Here is a 17,265-nt window from a genome sequence, read left to right on the forward strand (position 1 = left end):
TTCTTTAACCATTACTGGATAACTTTAACATGTTATGGTGAGCTTGGTGACATCTTGGGTTTGCAGTCTGACATGCATTCGTTCTCAATCTTTATCACAAATGATTATGTATTTTGTATTTTATTTTTTCCATAGATGTTGCATACATGTTTCATAGATCAGCAATTATTAGTCCTACAGTTACACATCTTTGACCACGCTGTCTGCTATGTTGAGTGTAAAAAAATTATAATTTAAATCCATCAAAGCTATCTGAGGATGTGCTTTGATGACCGATGTCATCTGCCCTTTAAAAAGATACATTATGATTTAATTGGCTGAGCCTTTAAAGCAGGCCTATTCAACTGGCGGCCCAGAGGCCAAGTCCAGCCCACGAATGACATCAGAGTGGCTCACGGATCAGTTCTATTTACAGTTAAAAAATAAATCAGTAACAAACAGGGGGGGCAACTCGTGAATGACTGTCATTGTTGCCACAGTAAAGTGTTAAAAACAGCAGAGTGCTCCCGTTTAATAGAACATCTTTGGTCCTGTGCTCGCAGCCTTTCACAAGCTTGTGTTGTTGATGGGAAAAAAACGGCTTTCGCACACTGTACTGCTGTGGTGGGCTTGTTGTCTGGCCCCCGGTTCCTTAGCTTTCTGGAAAATGTGGCCCCCTGAACAATAGAGTTGAATACCCCTGCCTTAAAGCATTGTCTTTCAATGATGCAGATCTCAAATTAGCGTTAACTTGAGTAAATGTTTGTGCTGCTGATTATATAGACAGAGAAATTTCAGCTTTTGTAAGTATTACAGTAAAATAACCTCCCTGCTCCTGTCTAAATTTAATGACGTCTTGTCAATTTATTCAGAATGACACAACAAAGTACAATTTGTCAAATGTGTTTAATGCAATCCTTTGTCAAACATCATTTGCAGATCTGATTTAAGAAAAAGAAGTGTTTTAAATCATGCATTTTCAACTGGCCTGCTGTCTTTTTTCTCCTTGCCTTTGCTGGTGCAGTGCAGCATATCTTGGCATGATATTACCACCTGTAATCAAGGAGCACATGCATGTAACACTTTTAAAAAGGGAGAGCTTTAAAAGTGGAGAGCATGGGGATCCTTGGTGTTGCAGATGTCTGCAGTTTGTCTATTTTAATGGAAGTACAACGTCCGTTCTTCTCATAAGATGCCTTTAAACATCAATGTTTGGGGACTCTTTTGTGCTTGAGAGCTCATGCACAGACCTGTTGTTTGAATTCTGGCATATGGTGGTTAAGTATAAGCTGTAAATGTTGCCGTTAAAGCCTCAAATAAACTGAGCACTTTGTTGGATATTGTCAAAGATCATTGTGAATCCAATCAGTCAATAGTCCAATAAACAGTTTGGGGATTACTGACTAACAACATCAATTGTGTGGGCAGGAAGGTTAAGCTTGTGAGATGACTTCCAGGGGAAAGTGACCTGGCTGCAAGTTAAAGCGCATAAATACCGTACAGCATGGCAGAATGGATTAGCTGAGGGAGACTGTGACGTGTGCCAGCAGGCTTCACTAATCTGGCTGTGTTTCATCTGGTCAGGGGTGTGTGTGTTGTTAGTGCAGCAGAGGAGGTGGAGAAAGCTCCTCCTTTCTGTCCAGCCCTGTTTTTCTAATCAGGCGTGGAGGCAGGAGTATGGGCATCGGCCACTGACATCACCGATTCACTGAAGGGAGCTCAAGTGGATTCTGCAACAGAGACGAAGGGGGAGGGAGGGACAGAGCGAGGGAAGGAAGGAGGGAGGGAGGAGTGAGGGGTATTTGTTGCCATGGCGAAAGGTTTTTCAAGCAGCTGCTGATTCGCTTGTGCTGTAGCGCACCCCTTTCCATTCTTCTCCTCTGCCTCTCTCTCTCTCTCTCCTGTGTGTCTGCCAGCCGTTCAGGCGAGAGATTTGTACGCTGCGTGGTCGGCTCTGGACCTTCCTGCTTCAGACCTTTTACGCGGTCCGCCACACGCAGGGATGGGAGACCCTTTCTTCCAAACACAGAGAAAGGATACTTGCAGGTAAGGAAGGATATTGTTGGTTGTACTCTGAACATAGGATATTCATGCTGCGGTGTGTGTATGTGGATGTTTTTCTTCCCTCCCTAACCCAGCTTTGCGCTGAAGCAGGGGCTCTGCATCACCAGAGATGAACCAAAGCCCTTGTAGCGTCTGCTGTTGGCTGATTAAACATTAAATGGCTTCTGTCACAGCTGTCTGGACACTACTAACCCATTTTATGTCCTGGCCAGTGCTGATGTCTTAAATTGTTGCTTTATACAAGTTTCTTTTTTTTTTTCTTTCAAATGTCTTGAGTGGACCTTGAACATGGTGAATGCACCAAACCCCGCCATGCATGTGTCAATGGGTGGGAGTGTGAGGCAGACTTCCAGCTTTGTGGGTCTGCACATGATTAGAAGCTGCCACAAATACAAATAAGATGCAGTTCCTTCACTGCTGAGCCAAATGTTGAAATATCCCTGCATGAATAATTTACTTGGCTGGAATCAGTGCGTGCCTATTACTGGTACATGTCTTGCAAGTGTAATCGGATTCCAGGTCTCGTGCAGAAATTCCAGATTCATATATTTGATAGAGTACATTTTATTGAATTTGCTTTTGATTGAATATATGAAAACTGGTTCTGCTTTGTTTGGAACGGTCCTTTCCAGAGGTTGCTGTCTGATCAATGCATTGATGTGCTGTTTGTTTTCTAATGGTCCGAGGGTAAACACAGGGTGTGGAGGGGAGAATTTGTGAATGAAAAGGATGACTCCTCTAGTTCACATTAAGAAGGATCGTGCAGTGTTTTGACAGAAAACTGCTTAGCCTCTCTTAATCTGCCATGAATAATCTTTTTTGCAGGCGAACTCCTAGATGTGCTGATTAATGGTTCTTTCTTTTTGTCATGTGTAAATAGATGCTATTGATAAAGGGGACAACCGAAGACTCGGTAAAAAGCCTGTATTCACAAGCTCACAGGTAAAATCATCCTATAATCATTGACCTTATGTTCTTTCATTTCCGTTTCATTTTTATCTCCATGTTATTTGTTGATCAAAACTCCGACTTTGACTCAAGCTCGATAATGGAAATGAGTTTCTTTTTTAGCTCAGAGAAATCTGTGTAAGTTTCTTTAATCCCTGACAGTGATTAGAGTGTTTTGCCCGTCAGATGTCATGTGGCATAAACACACCCCACACGCACAGTGAAAAGATACAGTATGAAATGAGCAGCAGGACCTCTTTAAACAGATGTAAAGCAAAGATAAGCCAGGCTCAGGTGATCCAGAGAGGGATTACTGGGATGGTAGGAATGAGTGGTTTAGAGCAGTGGAGCTCCCTCTTCACAGATCTCACAGCAAGTGGTCTGATGCAGTTAAACTAAACTTCTGTCTTTAGGCTGTTTGTGCAGATTCTGTGAAATGAATGTAGAAGATGAATCTTAAAGTGCCATCTACTTAATTCATGAAGAGTGAAAGCAAACTTCAGATAACTAAATATATAAGACAAGATATGCTGTATTAGGGCTTTGAAAACAGTTCTCAATAGACTATGTAGACGTGCAGGTGATGTAAGACAGCATCTTTTCTAGTGGTGTGTCCCAGTGGCTTGAGTTAATCTGCAATAAAAGCTTTCAGTTACATATGACTGGACTCAGGCTATTTTCTGATTAATCCAGTCTCATGGGTACATGATTGATGTGTTTTCTTTATTTTTTTCTCCTGCAGTCAAGGGCTGTAAAATGCCCTTTATCTGCACCTGAGAGCCCTCCGGTGCACAGGACCCCGAGGGTGTCTGACAACACAACTTTTTCCTCTCGCGGAGCTGCATCAGCCATGAAGTCTGATGGACTTGGGACAGCAAACAAATCAGCTGAGGGTCACACATCCAAAGCAAAAAATGTAAAGAAACCAGGAGACCGGAGTGTAGCAGCAAAAGCAAAGACAGCGTCAGCCGGAACGCCTGTTGTCAATGGCACAGGAGCTGCGGGGGCCAGGCGGGATGTAGCAAGTGCCAATGGCCTCAGAAGCTCGCATGGGGCTAAGGAGCAGGAAAAGAAGCCAAACCCAGGTGCACGGCCTAAAACATCTCCCCCGAGCTGCACATCTACGAGCCTTAATGCAACAACGAAGGCACAGAGGAGCTCAGCAGGAAAGTCTGACAGCACTGCTGGCTCCACCCAAGCTCAGCCCAGCGCTTCACCCTCATCAGGCAGCGCCTCGCCAGAAAACGGTGCCAGCAGCCCTCGCAATGATACCCACTCCATTCCAGGTTTTCCCTCTTTATTGACTTCTCTTCATTTAATCATGGTAACTGACACCACTTACAGTATAGGACATCACCGTTGCCCAGCTGAAGTGTCTGCAAGTTCAGACGTAATACTGTAGCTGGAATAAGAAAAGATCTGCCCGGCTAATTAGTATGATGAATGTTGTGCTGTGACCAGGAGGGATTTTTAGAAGACAAGGGCAGTGTCATGTATGAATGTTGATTTATCAGGATACAGAGCACATGAGGGCCGTCCTTGGCAGACTGCTGGTGTCAGTGTACAAACTCACAGCGGAGGTCAAAGCCCCATACAGCTGTCACATAGGGGGGGTGTGACTGATCACTTTGAGCTTTTGCAGTGAGGATGGTTTTAGGGAGGAGGCGTAATCCCCACTGATGTTACACTCCATGGCTAATGTGTGCCTCAGCTGTCTGTCCTGCTGGTTCAAGCGCAACATGAGTCTTTGTACCCCACCCTGAAAGAGACTTACTGACTTACTGTTTTGTATCCCAGCAATACCCTGAAGATTGTTTTGTTATTTGCTAATTGAAGGGTCTAGTTTATAGGAATAAGTGTGGTTTTGGTTGATGTTCTCAAAACTGTCTGCCATGACAAACCTATGGTTAAAACTTGTGCATATATGGTTTATTGTCTGTGTTTTAGGTGCGAAGCCCAAACTGCAGGCCAAGGCCGTGAACAAATCTCCTCTGACAAAACCTTCTCAGAAAACAGATACATCAAAGACCAGCAGGTAAGCTTTACTACAAGCATTATACCGTATATCTGTGTGCTATGAAACGTGCGTATCTGGCTGATCACAGCGTACGCAAGACCGGGTGTTGATAAGTGTGGCCGCAATTGAAACGATCGTCATTTAAAGGCTTTATATGCGATTTTTTGATCCAGCAGATGTCGCCCTTGAGCACCAGCATGAAACCAAAACAACTTGTGGTGCATGCTAATGCTAGCGATCTTTATTATGCTCATATCTTCACACTGCATGTAAATTTACCCGAAATAAGCGTAATCTAGAAACACAGTTAAGCAGTGAGTACAGTATGTTATTCTTCTTTTCTCTAGTCCCTCAATTAAACAACTTTTATTCGCGAGGGGAAGAGTCAGCCGTTGGGCCGGCTATGTCAACATACAGAAAAAAAACTCTGAAAACATCACAGACAGTGGGACTCGGGTGTTACACCCATTGTAGACAGTCATGACTCACTCAGTTATCTTCAGAGGATGTTCTTGATTTCTATTACATTTAAGTGTGAAAAATCGCATATAAAGCCTTTAAATACCACGCCCCTATTTATTCACGGCTCAGCTGTCCTCGCCCCCAGAGTTTACGGCATGGAGATACTTAATAAGCCAAAGAAGAGAAATGAGATATGACCTGAGTGACACCATAACAGAGAGAAGTAAAGAGGAATAACATTGTGTTGTTTGGCAGCCTAAAATGTAGGATTAAAGAGCTTCAGAAGAAATACGCCTGCACGGAAATCTCATCAGCGTTGGTGTGGATAACCGAACTCCAGCAGAGTTTTTAATAATTAATTTAACATCCGTGTAACGTACATAATCTAGGCTATAATATAATCAAAATTTTTTACTATTAGTTTTAAAAAACCTGGTCAGACCATACGATCGCTACAATATAGGCTAGTGTTTCTGAAAGTGTTTCTAGCGGGTCTGAAAAGAAGCAGCTCCCGGACCGGAGGACGCCAGCCGGACCCCACCTGAAATTATCCCAGATCGAGGAGCGAGTGGCTTCTTTCATCAGTCAGCCTCAATATCAGGCACAAGTGGTACAGGCGAACTTGCATCTGTGTCGGATAACGTCGGCTGCACTAACGAGCTCCGTGCTCGCCATTAATGAGACTTTAAAAGAGATGAATGAAAACCTGAAACGTCCTGCATCACATGAATGAAGTGTTTGATCAAACTCTGTGCAATGTGCACTTCTCATCCGATTAGCCTACTTTCCAAACATAAAAATTTAACACTTACAGAAAAGAAGGTCCTGACTCCGTCTTAGAGCCCCCCGGATTTCTTTATCCGTTATTATGTCACATGTAGTCTCTGGTTTATGTGCGTCTGCTGTGCGCAATTACGCATGAGGCACACCAGCGTATTATTGATGATTTAAATCTCCAGACATACCGATTAGTTATGATCTAATGTTAATGTTCTGAATTCTTAAATATTAAATTTTCAGAGGCTAAAAGTTGTATTTAGTATCTCTGGAAATTTTTATGTCCTTTTGAAGTAACTGTTTGTAGTTTTTCTGTTTTAATTTGTCTCAGTATTTTCTGCAGTGATATTCCTGTGCGCTGAACGTTTAACATGTATTTACTGAAAGCAGCCTCTCTAATCTTTAAAGTAAATCGATTAAACAAACATAAATTCATCAAATATAACACACAATTAAAGAAATCACCTGACAGCTCGCGATGCTCAACATTATTTAAAAAGCAATGTAGCTTACAGAGATAGTTTGAGGTGAAGCGTAATATAAAATACATTTTAGATATCTGATCTAACAGTAAATCTGTGAACCTCTATCTATCCGTCTTAACAAGCACTGTTATAGTATGATCTAATGATTCTCCGACACAGACAGATTCGCTGCAGCGCAAGTCCACACTGAGTTGAAAACGTGCGTACACGAACTGAGACCTGGCGTGGGATTTGAGCGTACCCTCTGCTCACGTCCAAATTGATAGGTGCCGAACTTTGCGTGGAAATGACCGTACACCCATTTTTCTGCCGTACGTACGTTTGATAAGTGAGGGCCAATGTGTCTAAGATTGAGAGGATGTGCTGTGCATTAACGTTATTCTTGTTAGTACTCCTCCTTGGTATCAGCAGATAGTTTGGTAACGCGTTAGTCCTGCCCATGGTCCTGATTTGCATACAAGTGGTTATTTGACAAGAGAAAGTGTTTTTTAATACCACCATGCCAAAAGAATCAGTCAACTCTCTGGAGAGCACAGATTCTAAACAACATGATCCAAGAAAGACCTTGAAAGAGGTGGCTGTAGCTCCGTCTGTAGGGACTTGAGTTTGGGACCAGAGGGTTCCGGTTCAGGTCCTGGTGCGGACCATATTATGGAAGTTGGTCTGGTAGCTGGAGAGGTGCCTGATTACATCCTGAGTACCGCAGACTCTGAGATGCCCTTGAGCAAGGCACTGAACCACCAACAGCTCTGGTTTGCTTAGCAGTGTGTGGCAGCCCCACTCTGACAGCTCTCCACTAATGCATGTCCACAGGTCCTGTTGGTGCATGTATTTCTGGCCTATGTGTGTGAGAAGCATGTCTCTCAATAATAGTGTGAACCAGAATTTCCCTCAGGTTAATAAAGTATGTAAAATAAATCTAACTGAAATAAGTTTAGGGGAGTTTCTCTTTCAAAGCAAATTAAAAAATGCAGGTTTTCAATCAGTGCCAGTTCATCAGTTAACAAATAAAGAAGAATTGACTCAGTTAAGATTTTAACTGGATAACCCACCACCCTCTACATCTGAGACATATGAAATGTGTTTTTTACCACCATGGCTCAGCAGAGCTTTCCACATCTATGGATATGTATATTATACATCAGCCCTCTGCCTCCTCACAGCATTTCAACATAACTGTATTGTTATTGTATGAGCCTAACACCTATACTTCCAACTCCATTAGCTGAAAGTCTGCAGGACAGAAACAAACACACCTTATGCAGCACATTCAATCACACAGTGCAAATCTAATGGGTGTTGCAGCACAGTGTCACCAAGCTTTCTTTTGACACCTCATGTGGCAGGATGAAAGCAGCTGTGTAGTGTTCACCGACAAGTGTCTTATCCATCCTTCTAAGATGTTAAAAATACCTGTTTTTACATCAGCATCATCCGAGCTCCATCTGTCCTGGAAGCACGTTAATATTTAATCTCGATGGATAGCAACCTTGTACGTGTAGCCAATAAATAGATGATAGCATGCCCAGTACTGAAGCATGTTGTGTGCATCTTTAGTTTTCCCCCTTTTTAAAGAAGCAATATCATTTTGGGGTTTTCTGGATATGTGTGCTCGAGCCTGCTGATCTTAAGCATGCTCCTTCTGACTGGAATACGTTGCCTTTAAATATCCATCCTTTGTCATCATTATTTAAAAAATGTTTGTTCGAGGTGATACACCTCAAGGGTTTTATCCTGATTTACTAAATTCCAGTTAATAAAGTTAACAGAAAGATTGTGCTTTTTGAAGGCCAGTTACACTGAACCACCCTTTAAACTGAATTGACCTAAACTACTGTACATGGTATCTTTTATAACCAGATGTGAAACATAATCAAATATGGCAATTCATGAAAGATTTCACGAAACTGTTACGAGTTAACGCTGTAAAATGTCACATTATTAAAAACCAACCGACCTTGGCCACAAACACAATCTCAATCTTGAACAATGTTTCTCTCTGAAACTAGGGAAGAACATCCTTCCCAAGGACACAAGAAACAACTTGAAACTCTTCACATTGATAATCACCTCACGTCTCAGAGGCTTGACCTTGACTGAATGGGAAAAGAAACCACCTGCCCCCTGCTGGTGTTAAATATTAATGCAGGATTGCTTTTTCCTGCTGCTCCTCTCACTAATGTTTTTATTGATGATGTGAGCCACAATTATTTATTAATTGAGATGCTGTTGTAAAAGCTTTTGTGGTGACTTACTGGTAGTTGTTTTATGGTTCTTTGTCTGTCCGCAGTCCTACCAATAAGGCGAGTGTGAGAGAAGGTGGCAAAGTGAAGACTGGTGCAAGTGATAAAACGTCATCTGTAGTGACAGGATCAGCAAGAACAGACACCAAGGGAAGAGGCACGCCAGACCACCAACGTGAGACATGCAACGTTTAATGGATTCAAATATCTCTGATTATACTGTTGCCATGTGTTAAGGTTCTGTTGTGTTCTGTCTTCTGTTAAGTCCACAAGCATGGGTCCTCCCTGAAAAAGCCAGCTTCCCCCAGAAAAGAGGACAGCAAGGACGGGTTGAAATCCTCAGCACCAGACAAAGCAGCCAGTGAAGCTCCCAAAAAGAAGATCACAAAGCCCACTTCAGCGACTGGAGCCTCAGCTAAATCCAGCGCTAAGCCAACAAAACTCTCTCCGGCCCCCTCCAAGCAATCGTCTGTTGTAGCCACAAAGTCTGGACCAAAGCCAAAAAGTAGTACAGAATTATCTGCGGAGAAAGCTCCCAAATCTGGAGCAACTGCCAAAACCTCAGCTGCTACTGCTGCCGCCTCCAAGAAAACAGGAACTAAAGGAAAAGAGTCGGTGAGTGGCAAAGGTTTAGAGTGTAAAGCTGAGCTGGCTCCAGCTGAAAACACTGACGATGCTACAGTGCATAAAGATAGTAAAGAGGTAAGGCCCTCTGAGCAGCCAACAAGCCAGACCGGAGGGGATTCACTCAGCTCTGAGCAGAATCCACAGGAGACTGACAGACAGGAAGATAACACTAGTAGTTGTGCAGATCTTAAATTGGGTGCTACAGCAGCTAGCAACACCCTCAATTTCCAATCTGCTAAAGCAAGCGCCGTCAAACAGTCGAAAAGTAAGGTCAACAAAGCTCACATCAGTGGAGGGCAAGTTCATGAGGTCAGCTCTCCAAATTCCCCTAGAGACATTGATCGCCCCGTAGACACCCCCTGCAGCATAGGAAGCACTGACACCCAATTAGAGGACTCTTGGAGCGCAACCCACCACCAGGTCACCCCGGAGTCTGAGACGGGCAGCACCCACACCACCTCCTCTGACGACATCAAGCCCCGCTCAGAGGACTACGACGCAGGAGGCTCGCAGGACGACGACTGCTCCAACGACAGGGGAGTTTCAAAGTGCGGTACAATGCGCTGCCATGACTTCCTGGGCCGCAGCAGTAGCGACACGAGCACCCCAGAGGAGTTAAAGATGTACGAAGGCGGTGCAGGGCTGAGGGTGGAGGTGCGGCTGCGTGGGCGGGAAGCAGAGACCACCAGCGAGGAGGAGGGGGTGAGACAGCGTCCTCGGTCCTGGTTGCACAGGGAGGAGGTTCATGTAGAGGAGGAGCACTCGGAGGTCGAAACCACTACGACTGTCAAGAGCGTCCCCGACCCCCAGCTCTTCTCCTCAGAGGAGGAAGAGGAAGATGACGATGAGGAAGCGACAGAAGATGAAAGGTCTGAAGTTGAGGTGATTCAAGGTCAGGCCCCTCTGCCGCCAACTGAACCCTCACCACACTTTCAGGGGATCATCAACCTCGCTTTCGATGACGAGGGTGCGGAGCAGGATAACGATCAACCCGATTATCAGTCCACCTCTAACTTCCGGCGGTCAGTGCTGCTGTCGGTCGACGAGTGTGAAGAGCTGGGCTCAGAAGAGGGCGGCGTCCAAACCCCACCTCAACAGCCTGATGACGCTCTGACTCCTTGTGATGTTTTCGAGTCAGACTCCATAACTCCTCAGTCCACTTGCGCCCCCACAAGTGATCAACAGAACCACCTTGAGAATGACGGTATGAAGCACAATCTACACAACGAGGAACAGGACGAAAAGTCCTCCATATTCCTCACAGAGATCCAGGAGCCAGTAAAAGAAGACCAGGTTAAACACATCCAGGTGGATGCAGTGAAGTCAAGTGCTCCTGTCCTGGACTCTGACACCAGAGACCTCCCTCCTCAGGAGCGCCCATGCCACCTGGATCTGCGGCACACTGAACAATACAATGGAGGGCCGCGCAAAAATCACACCTCAGAGAGCAAGAAGGCTGATTTACATCTAGACTTAAGTGAGCCGCAGCTGACAGGGGACTCTCCTGTACATGCTGCACAATCTCCAGCAGGTAAAGTATGATCTAAGGACCCTTCTTAGACCCCAAATCCAAACCCATCTCTTATCCTTAAACTCCATAAGTGTAGGTGTAGTGTATCCCTGCAAGATCCATTTTCCTCTGCTCGAATTCTTAAAGCCAACACCTAAGTATACCTATCCCTCTTTCAGAAAAAGGATATCATTGAGCAAACTAGTTAAGCAACTAGTTTTAAGTACAAGTTCAAATTCAAATGGAATCATCCTACTTCCATAGCTCAAAGCTTTCTCTCATGACAACCCATCGATTGTGTAGCTGTTGTAGATTTGAATTTGCAACATTAATATCCTTTTAAAGATGGAGATCGGTCTCATCAGAACCAAACTGTACGTTTTAAACAACTGAACTACCTGTAGTCGCAGGCGTTTAGGCCTCGGTGTCTCAGTTCTCACGAGAAAGGGAAAGCAGTGTATTCTTTACTAAGACTGATCATAAAATTGTACTTGTCCAAAAAATATCTGCCTTGCAAAAGGCTTGTGACATAGTTATACCAATGCACTTTTATGTACATAAAAAAAAGAAGATTTTTTGGATTATTTTTGTCATTTCTTTTATGCAGTGGATCAGTTGTTGGCCTTTCTAAGCCATAAATAATTTGACATAGTTAAAGGTGCTATGTATACATTTTAACATCACTATATCTTTATATCTTTATTTTTTATAATTACCAATGGGATATGTGTATCAAATAAAGCTGACAGCTTTGGAAAGACAGTTCTGATGCACTCTCAGGTTATTAAGAACATTTCAACCCCAATAGGAAACGTTAGACATTGTCAATCTAAGCATTATCTTTTTTATTTTTCCATGCAGTCAGCAAATTATGCAAATCTGTCGAGGTAGAAGGAAAGTCTCGCTCTTCAGCCGCTCCACAAATGGAGGTCGATTTGAAGGACTTAAGATGTTCAAAATAATTCAGTGGACTCCTTCTCAGACAGGATCTAAAGAAAGTACTGGAGCACATGAATCACTTAAAGCCAATTTAAATTGGTGCAAAGCATTTGGTGTGCTCCAGTACTTTCTTTGGATCCTGTCTCAGAGAAGGAGTCCACTGTTTGTTATGCAAATCTGTGTTGCTCCTGTAAATGTTTTTAATTGCACAGGAGAAATATTTTAATTTAATTAACACATACTAATCAGTTCTGTGTGCCATGAAGCCCGAAACAATTGTAGCTTAGCTTCTAAAGATCAGTCTCAGCTTCTCAGTGATGGTCTTCCTGTTCATATAGTTCTTTTACTAACATCTCAAAATGAATATGAAAAGGTTTCTTGATGCTGAAACATTATATGTAGCACCTTTAAAATGTATGTTCAGGTAAATAACAAGCAATTAATGATTCATTTTATTTCTATAGAGTAATTGGCTGACTTTACAGTCAAATAAAAATGTATAAAATCTAAGACATTAAACTGCCACTGCTAACTCACAAAGGTGTGTTATACTTGGGAACTTTTCCCTTGCATCTCCTTGCTGTTTTTCTTTCTTTGAATTTGAGAATGTATTTGTTCCTTTTTGTTTTCTTATTTTATTTTTGCACTGCACACATGCATGCTACTTTCTGAATTTGTCATTCCCTCATAGCATTCATCCTTGTTTATGTATGTTTTTATTTTTTTGGAATCCATCTCCGTTTGTCATACCCAGTAGACTTGTGTCTAGACGGAAGCTGTCCAGTTTTTAAGACAACCGTTTTGTTGTGTATAAGCTTTTGTTCAGTAGGTTTATGTAGTGTCAGTAGCCTCCTCTGTAAAGTATGTGATGTGTCTCTAGAGCAGCCGTCAGGGTTTCTGCCATGTCTCTCTTTTTTCACTCATCACATTCAGGAAAGGAAATCTTTGCTGCACCAGTAGTGAGGGTCTTACCCCATGCAAACATGTAAAACATTTTGTTCTCAACATCAAACGGTGATCTTTTCCTTCATCTTTTGCTTTTTTTGGGAATTGTCAAAGATAGAAAACACAAAGAATGTCAAAAGAAAACTCAGTGGTGTGCCATATTTTTTTGTGCTACCAAGCGAAGCACTGTTGCTTGCATTTTTAGTTTCATTTCTTGGTGACGGTATTAAAGTCTGTAAGAAAGGTCTGGCCGTCCAAAGGCCTGCACGCAAATCTCAAAACATATCACTGTTACTTACTGACGAATGCAAAACGCACTGGTGCTGGCAATGCATGGCTTACTTTGTTCAAAGAGGTGGATAAAGAGATGCACTCAGAAAATCAATCCTCTGTTCACTACCTTTGAGGCAACTGTGTAACCTTGATATCCATATTTTAAGTAACTGGTGAGTTTTAACCAATTACCATGTGACCAATAACATTTCTGCCCACCCCATTGGCTGTCCTCACCTAGGTATCTTTACTATGGAATATCTTTCGGGACACAGTTGCATTAAGGGTACACTTCAGTTATCAGTGTTTTATTGTAGTAGGCCAGTCTAGTCTTTGAATGAAAAAAAAAAGATATTTGAAGGAGTGTTTCAGTTTGTCATTTTGTAGTATTGTCAATTGCTTTTAGGGGACAATGGTTGTGACAGATTGGATCAAAGCTGCAAACATGACCGTCGACCGTCCAAAGCCCTCTCTCCCATTTACGAGATGGATGTGGGAGAAGCCTTTGAGCACTGCTCGGACAAGGACAGGAATGTTAAACTGAAGGCAGAGGAAGAAAAGCTGAGAGGGGACCTTGACAAAAGCAGCGAGTTTGCAGAGGGGGACTGGAGCCTGCTCAGGCAACTCCTTTCAGATCACGAGTCCAATCTGGGTGTCATAAACCCTGTGCCCGAGGAGCTCAACCTGGCCCAGTACCTTATCAAACAGACACTGTCCCTCTCACGTGACTGCCTGGACTCGCAGGCCTTCCTGTCCCCAGAGAAGGAGACCTTCAAACGCTGGGCGGAGCTCATCTCGCCCATGGATGACTCCTCCACCAGCATCACAGTGACAAGCTTCTCCCCAGAAGACGCTGCATCTCCACAGGGGGAGTGGACCATCGTGGAACTGGAAACACATCACTGACTGCAAAGAGGAGAACCTGCTGGTCAGTTAAAGCCTTCTCAATGAGCACTGAAAGTCTATACATCAAGTTTGTCTTAATTTATTATAATTGATCTCTCTTTATTTGCACACTGTAAAACTCTGAGCTTTTCAACAACCTATGTTGCATTCTCATCACGCCCTTTGAACCGTTTCTTAACACTAACGGGCTGTTCTGCATGCTGATATTTTTGTATGTTTGACTGTTGAATTGATGTTGCTTCAAATCTCTAGAAAAGAATAGAGTGAGGAAAAAACATGGCAGTGTTTTTGGTTGACTGAAGTTTCTTAAAGAAAAATATCAGCCTACTGGCTTGCATTTAATGTCTTATTGAAAATAAAGATATGTGTTTCTGGGAAAAATTAAGATCGTTCCATGTTGTTATATGGCACACTGATCTAGGTCCAGGTTTTGTGCATTTTATTTTTGATAGTTTCGTCAATTCTACCTATTCTGCCTTTGTCTATACTTCAGTAGACGTTTTATGAGTCATTATATCAGTTAATGTGTTTGAAGGAGGCACACAACTTTTCCACTTACCTGCTTCTATAGCTGCTCACTTTCGTTAGAAACCTATGTAGCACAGTTTGTAACTAAAAACTAAGCCATTTAGTGAAATAACATGCACAACTATAAAATGTTCTTTATTTAAAAAAACTGCATAGCTTTGCTAACAGTGTATTGTTTTATTTGTTTCAACGACAGAAAATATACCTCACAGGACAGCAGAAAACATCTCAATTCAAACAATCAAACAAAAAAAACTAGACTCTTTTAAAAAGTGTGTCCCGTAGGCCTATAGCTTTGGTTCAATTTATAAGCCCTGAGTCAGTGGTATCTGACAGTGGGGTTGGGGTTAGTATTAATATCTATTAATAACTAGGCTATTATAATTATTTAATAACTATTCCTAACTTAAGACTTGCTTTTAAAAAAATGTATTGCTGTAAGAGAGCTTGGCTATTATTGTGACATGCGCCCCGAAATGAAATCTTTGCATTTGATAATATGTTTTCCTGATTAGTGTAATCACTTACACCTGTCTGTGTTTAACCTGCAATAACGACATCGCTACCACACAAAGGTAAATAAACTAATATTTAATCAAACGATCGCACCGCCGTATGTTGTAATCTGGCCTAACAAGTGAATACACACCTGCGTCACTGAAACAATAACGCAGCTTATTTGATGCTGTTGTCAGTGCAAAAGTTGTTTATATACCAACAAAAACACCTGAACAACAGAAAATGTCATACGTTGATACCACAGCGGCCTCTCGTGGTTTCTTGTTGTCATGACGACATTAGCGCTCATGCTGCGTTCAAGCACAGCAGCACATGCAGGATAAATATCGAACAAACTAAATAAATAGTAGGTTTTAAGTTGTATCTTCAAAGGTGAATTATTCTGCTGCCTTTTAGCAACCATGGCAGCAAACGGAGAAACAGCTCCTCAGTGGAAAACGACCATTATAGCCAGCACTTCACTCCGGGTAGGTGTTTGAAATGTTTAACATTTTGAGTTTGATTTTACATAATTTAAGTGTTTTCTAGCTTTCTAGCACTAACACTGCGAACAAAGAACGCAGTTATGCGCTAATGATAATAGTTGTTTTAAGTTTTACCTCGTTGAAGTTGGGCTTTAACCGAAAGTAAGAAGTTATATTATTTAATTTATCTTTTGTTTTCTTCCAGAATCACGATACTAACAGGATGCTAAGTGCGCAGCAGCACAGAATCAGATTTTCAGACAGTGTGGAGTCCGGAGCCTTTATTTTTCCTCTCTCAGGTAATATTTACAGTCTCTGCTCTCAGGTAAACCTGCTGTATTGTCTACTGTTTGATATATGCGTGCACTGTATACAAATATACATATTAACCAGAACGAAAGGTCCTGTAGATATGTTTTATAATATCATCAATTAAGACATAGTTATAGCTATTGGAGTCTTGAAACAGTCCACAATGTCTTGTCAGTGTTAGCCTACACTACACAAATAATGCCATGTTGTGTTTACTTAAATAAATAGTTGACTTTAATAACTTGTGTACTGCAGGCACTGCATTTCTGTTGGTCGACCCTCAAGATCTCCCTGAGCGTTTTGAGGAATCTGGACTCATTGAGAGGATAAATACATTTGTGCAAGTTCATCGGAATAGCTTCCTGCTTCTGTTCGCCCCCTTTAATGGGACAAGGGAGATGGAAATATTTACAGTGATTCAGCACAGGTATATGAGTGGCTGCATTACGTCTTCATCAATGAATCCCAAAGTTGATATCATAACCATGTTAGCTTGCAAGCTTCTTTTCCTTTAATAAAACTAATATAAACAGGATTTTTGTTATCTCTGTCACCCTTCTTAAAACTGAGGGTTTTATTTCTCCTTCAGATTCTTTGGTAGCAACCTGAGGATCCTGCCTGTGCGAAACAACGTTGAGATCGTCAAAGGAATGTTGACTATTGCCAAGGTAAGGACAGAGGCAGTGCAATAAAGTTATTTGGTGTAATAAAAAGCCATTATGTTGTCTGTCCTGATTTTTTGAAGTAAGCCCAGGCTTCTGTTTTTTTGTTATCTACAGGCCACCAGTAAGCCTCATGTTGACAGTATCCGCAATAGGATGTCTCTGGCTCGGGCTCACATCATTGAAAGCAGTCCTGTGTGGGAGATGTTAAGAGATATGCTGTAGAGCTCAACAGGTGATGCAGCATATTTTCACACCTCAGTCATGTTATCTGATGATACAAAGGAGAAGGTAAAACATGTGTTACAATATAGTAGTACAGTTTGTTCTGTTTTCTAGATAACTATATGCCGTAAGAAAAAAATCACACTAAACATAATACATGTATTTCTACTGGTTAACAGATCACTTGAAATAAAACAGTGTATTAGTGTTATTTAACCCAGTTTTCTGAAATGACACAAGAGCCCAGGGAGCCTTTGTTTGTTTTTTAATTTATTTTTAATCAAAACTGCATAAAATCCAGTTATTAATGAAACATATAAGTTAACCTAACCTATGAAAATACAACATTTAAAAATAGTGAAATATTTGAAACATAAACT

The 17,265-nt window shown here is 42.0% G+C and overlaps 2 protein-coding genes across 4 annotated transcripts in view; both read left to right on the plus strand.

The window, feature by feature from the left end:
- The window catches only part of btbd8 (BTB domain containing 8), a 32,943-nt gene extending 18,383 nt beyond the window's left edge, over positions 1-14,560 (plus strand). For both annotated transcript variants that reach the window (XM_061030725.1, XM_061030733.1), the window contains exons 13-19: positions 1,896-2,025; positions 2,924-2,985; positions 3,734-4,277; positions 4,939-5,026; positions 9,023-9,150; positions 9,241-11,133; positions 13,676-14,560. In XM_061030725.1, the coding sequence (XP_060886708.1) occupies positions 1,896-2,025; positions 2,924-2,985; positions 3,734-4,277; positions 4,939-5,026; positions 9,023-9,150; positions 9,241-11,133; positions 13,676-14,175 (3,345 nt within the window). In that variant the 3' untranslated portion in view covers positions 14,176-14,560. The remainder of the gene's footprint in view (positions 1-1,895; positions 2,026-2,923; positions 2,986-3,733; positions 4,278-4,938; positions 5,027-9,022; positions 9,151-9,240; positions 11,134-13,675) is intronic.
- A 147-nt stretch (positions 14,561-14,707) lies between these two features.
- Positions 14,708-17,136, plus strand: LOC132958127 (protein SPO16 homolog). 2 transcript variants are annotated; one of them, XM_061030752.1, is made up of 5 exons: positions 14,708-15,689; positions 15,892-15,985; positions 16,254-16,425; positions 16,588-16,666; positions 16,778-17,136. In XM_061030752.1, exons 1-5 carry the CDS (start codon positions 15,624-15,626, stop codon positions 16,883-16,885), a joined length of 519 nt encoding a protein of 172 aa, XP_060886735.1. In that variant the 5' UTR covers positions 14,708-15,623; the 3' UTR covers positions 16,886-17,136. The 2 variants fall into 2 exon arrangements, with proteins under 2 accessions (XP_060886735.1, XP_060886742.1); XM_061030759.1 differs by having other exon boundaries at positions 14,708-15,568.
- The last annotated feature ends 129 nt before the right edge of the window (positions 17,137-17,265 follow it).

Source organism: Labrus mixtus, chromosome 3 (genome assembly GCF_963584025.1).
Source record: "Labrus mixtus chromosome 3, fLabMix1.1, whole genome shotgun sequence".
Classification (NCBI taxonomy): domain Eukaryota; kingdom Metazoa; phylum Chordata; class Actinopteri; order Labriformes; family Labridae; genus Labrus; species Labrus mixtus.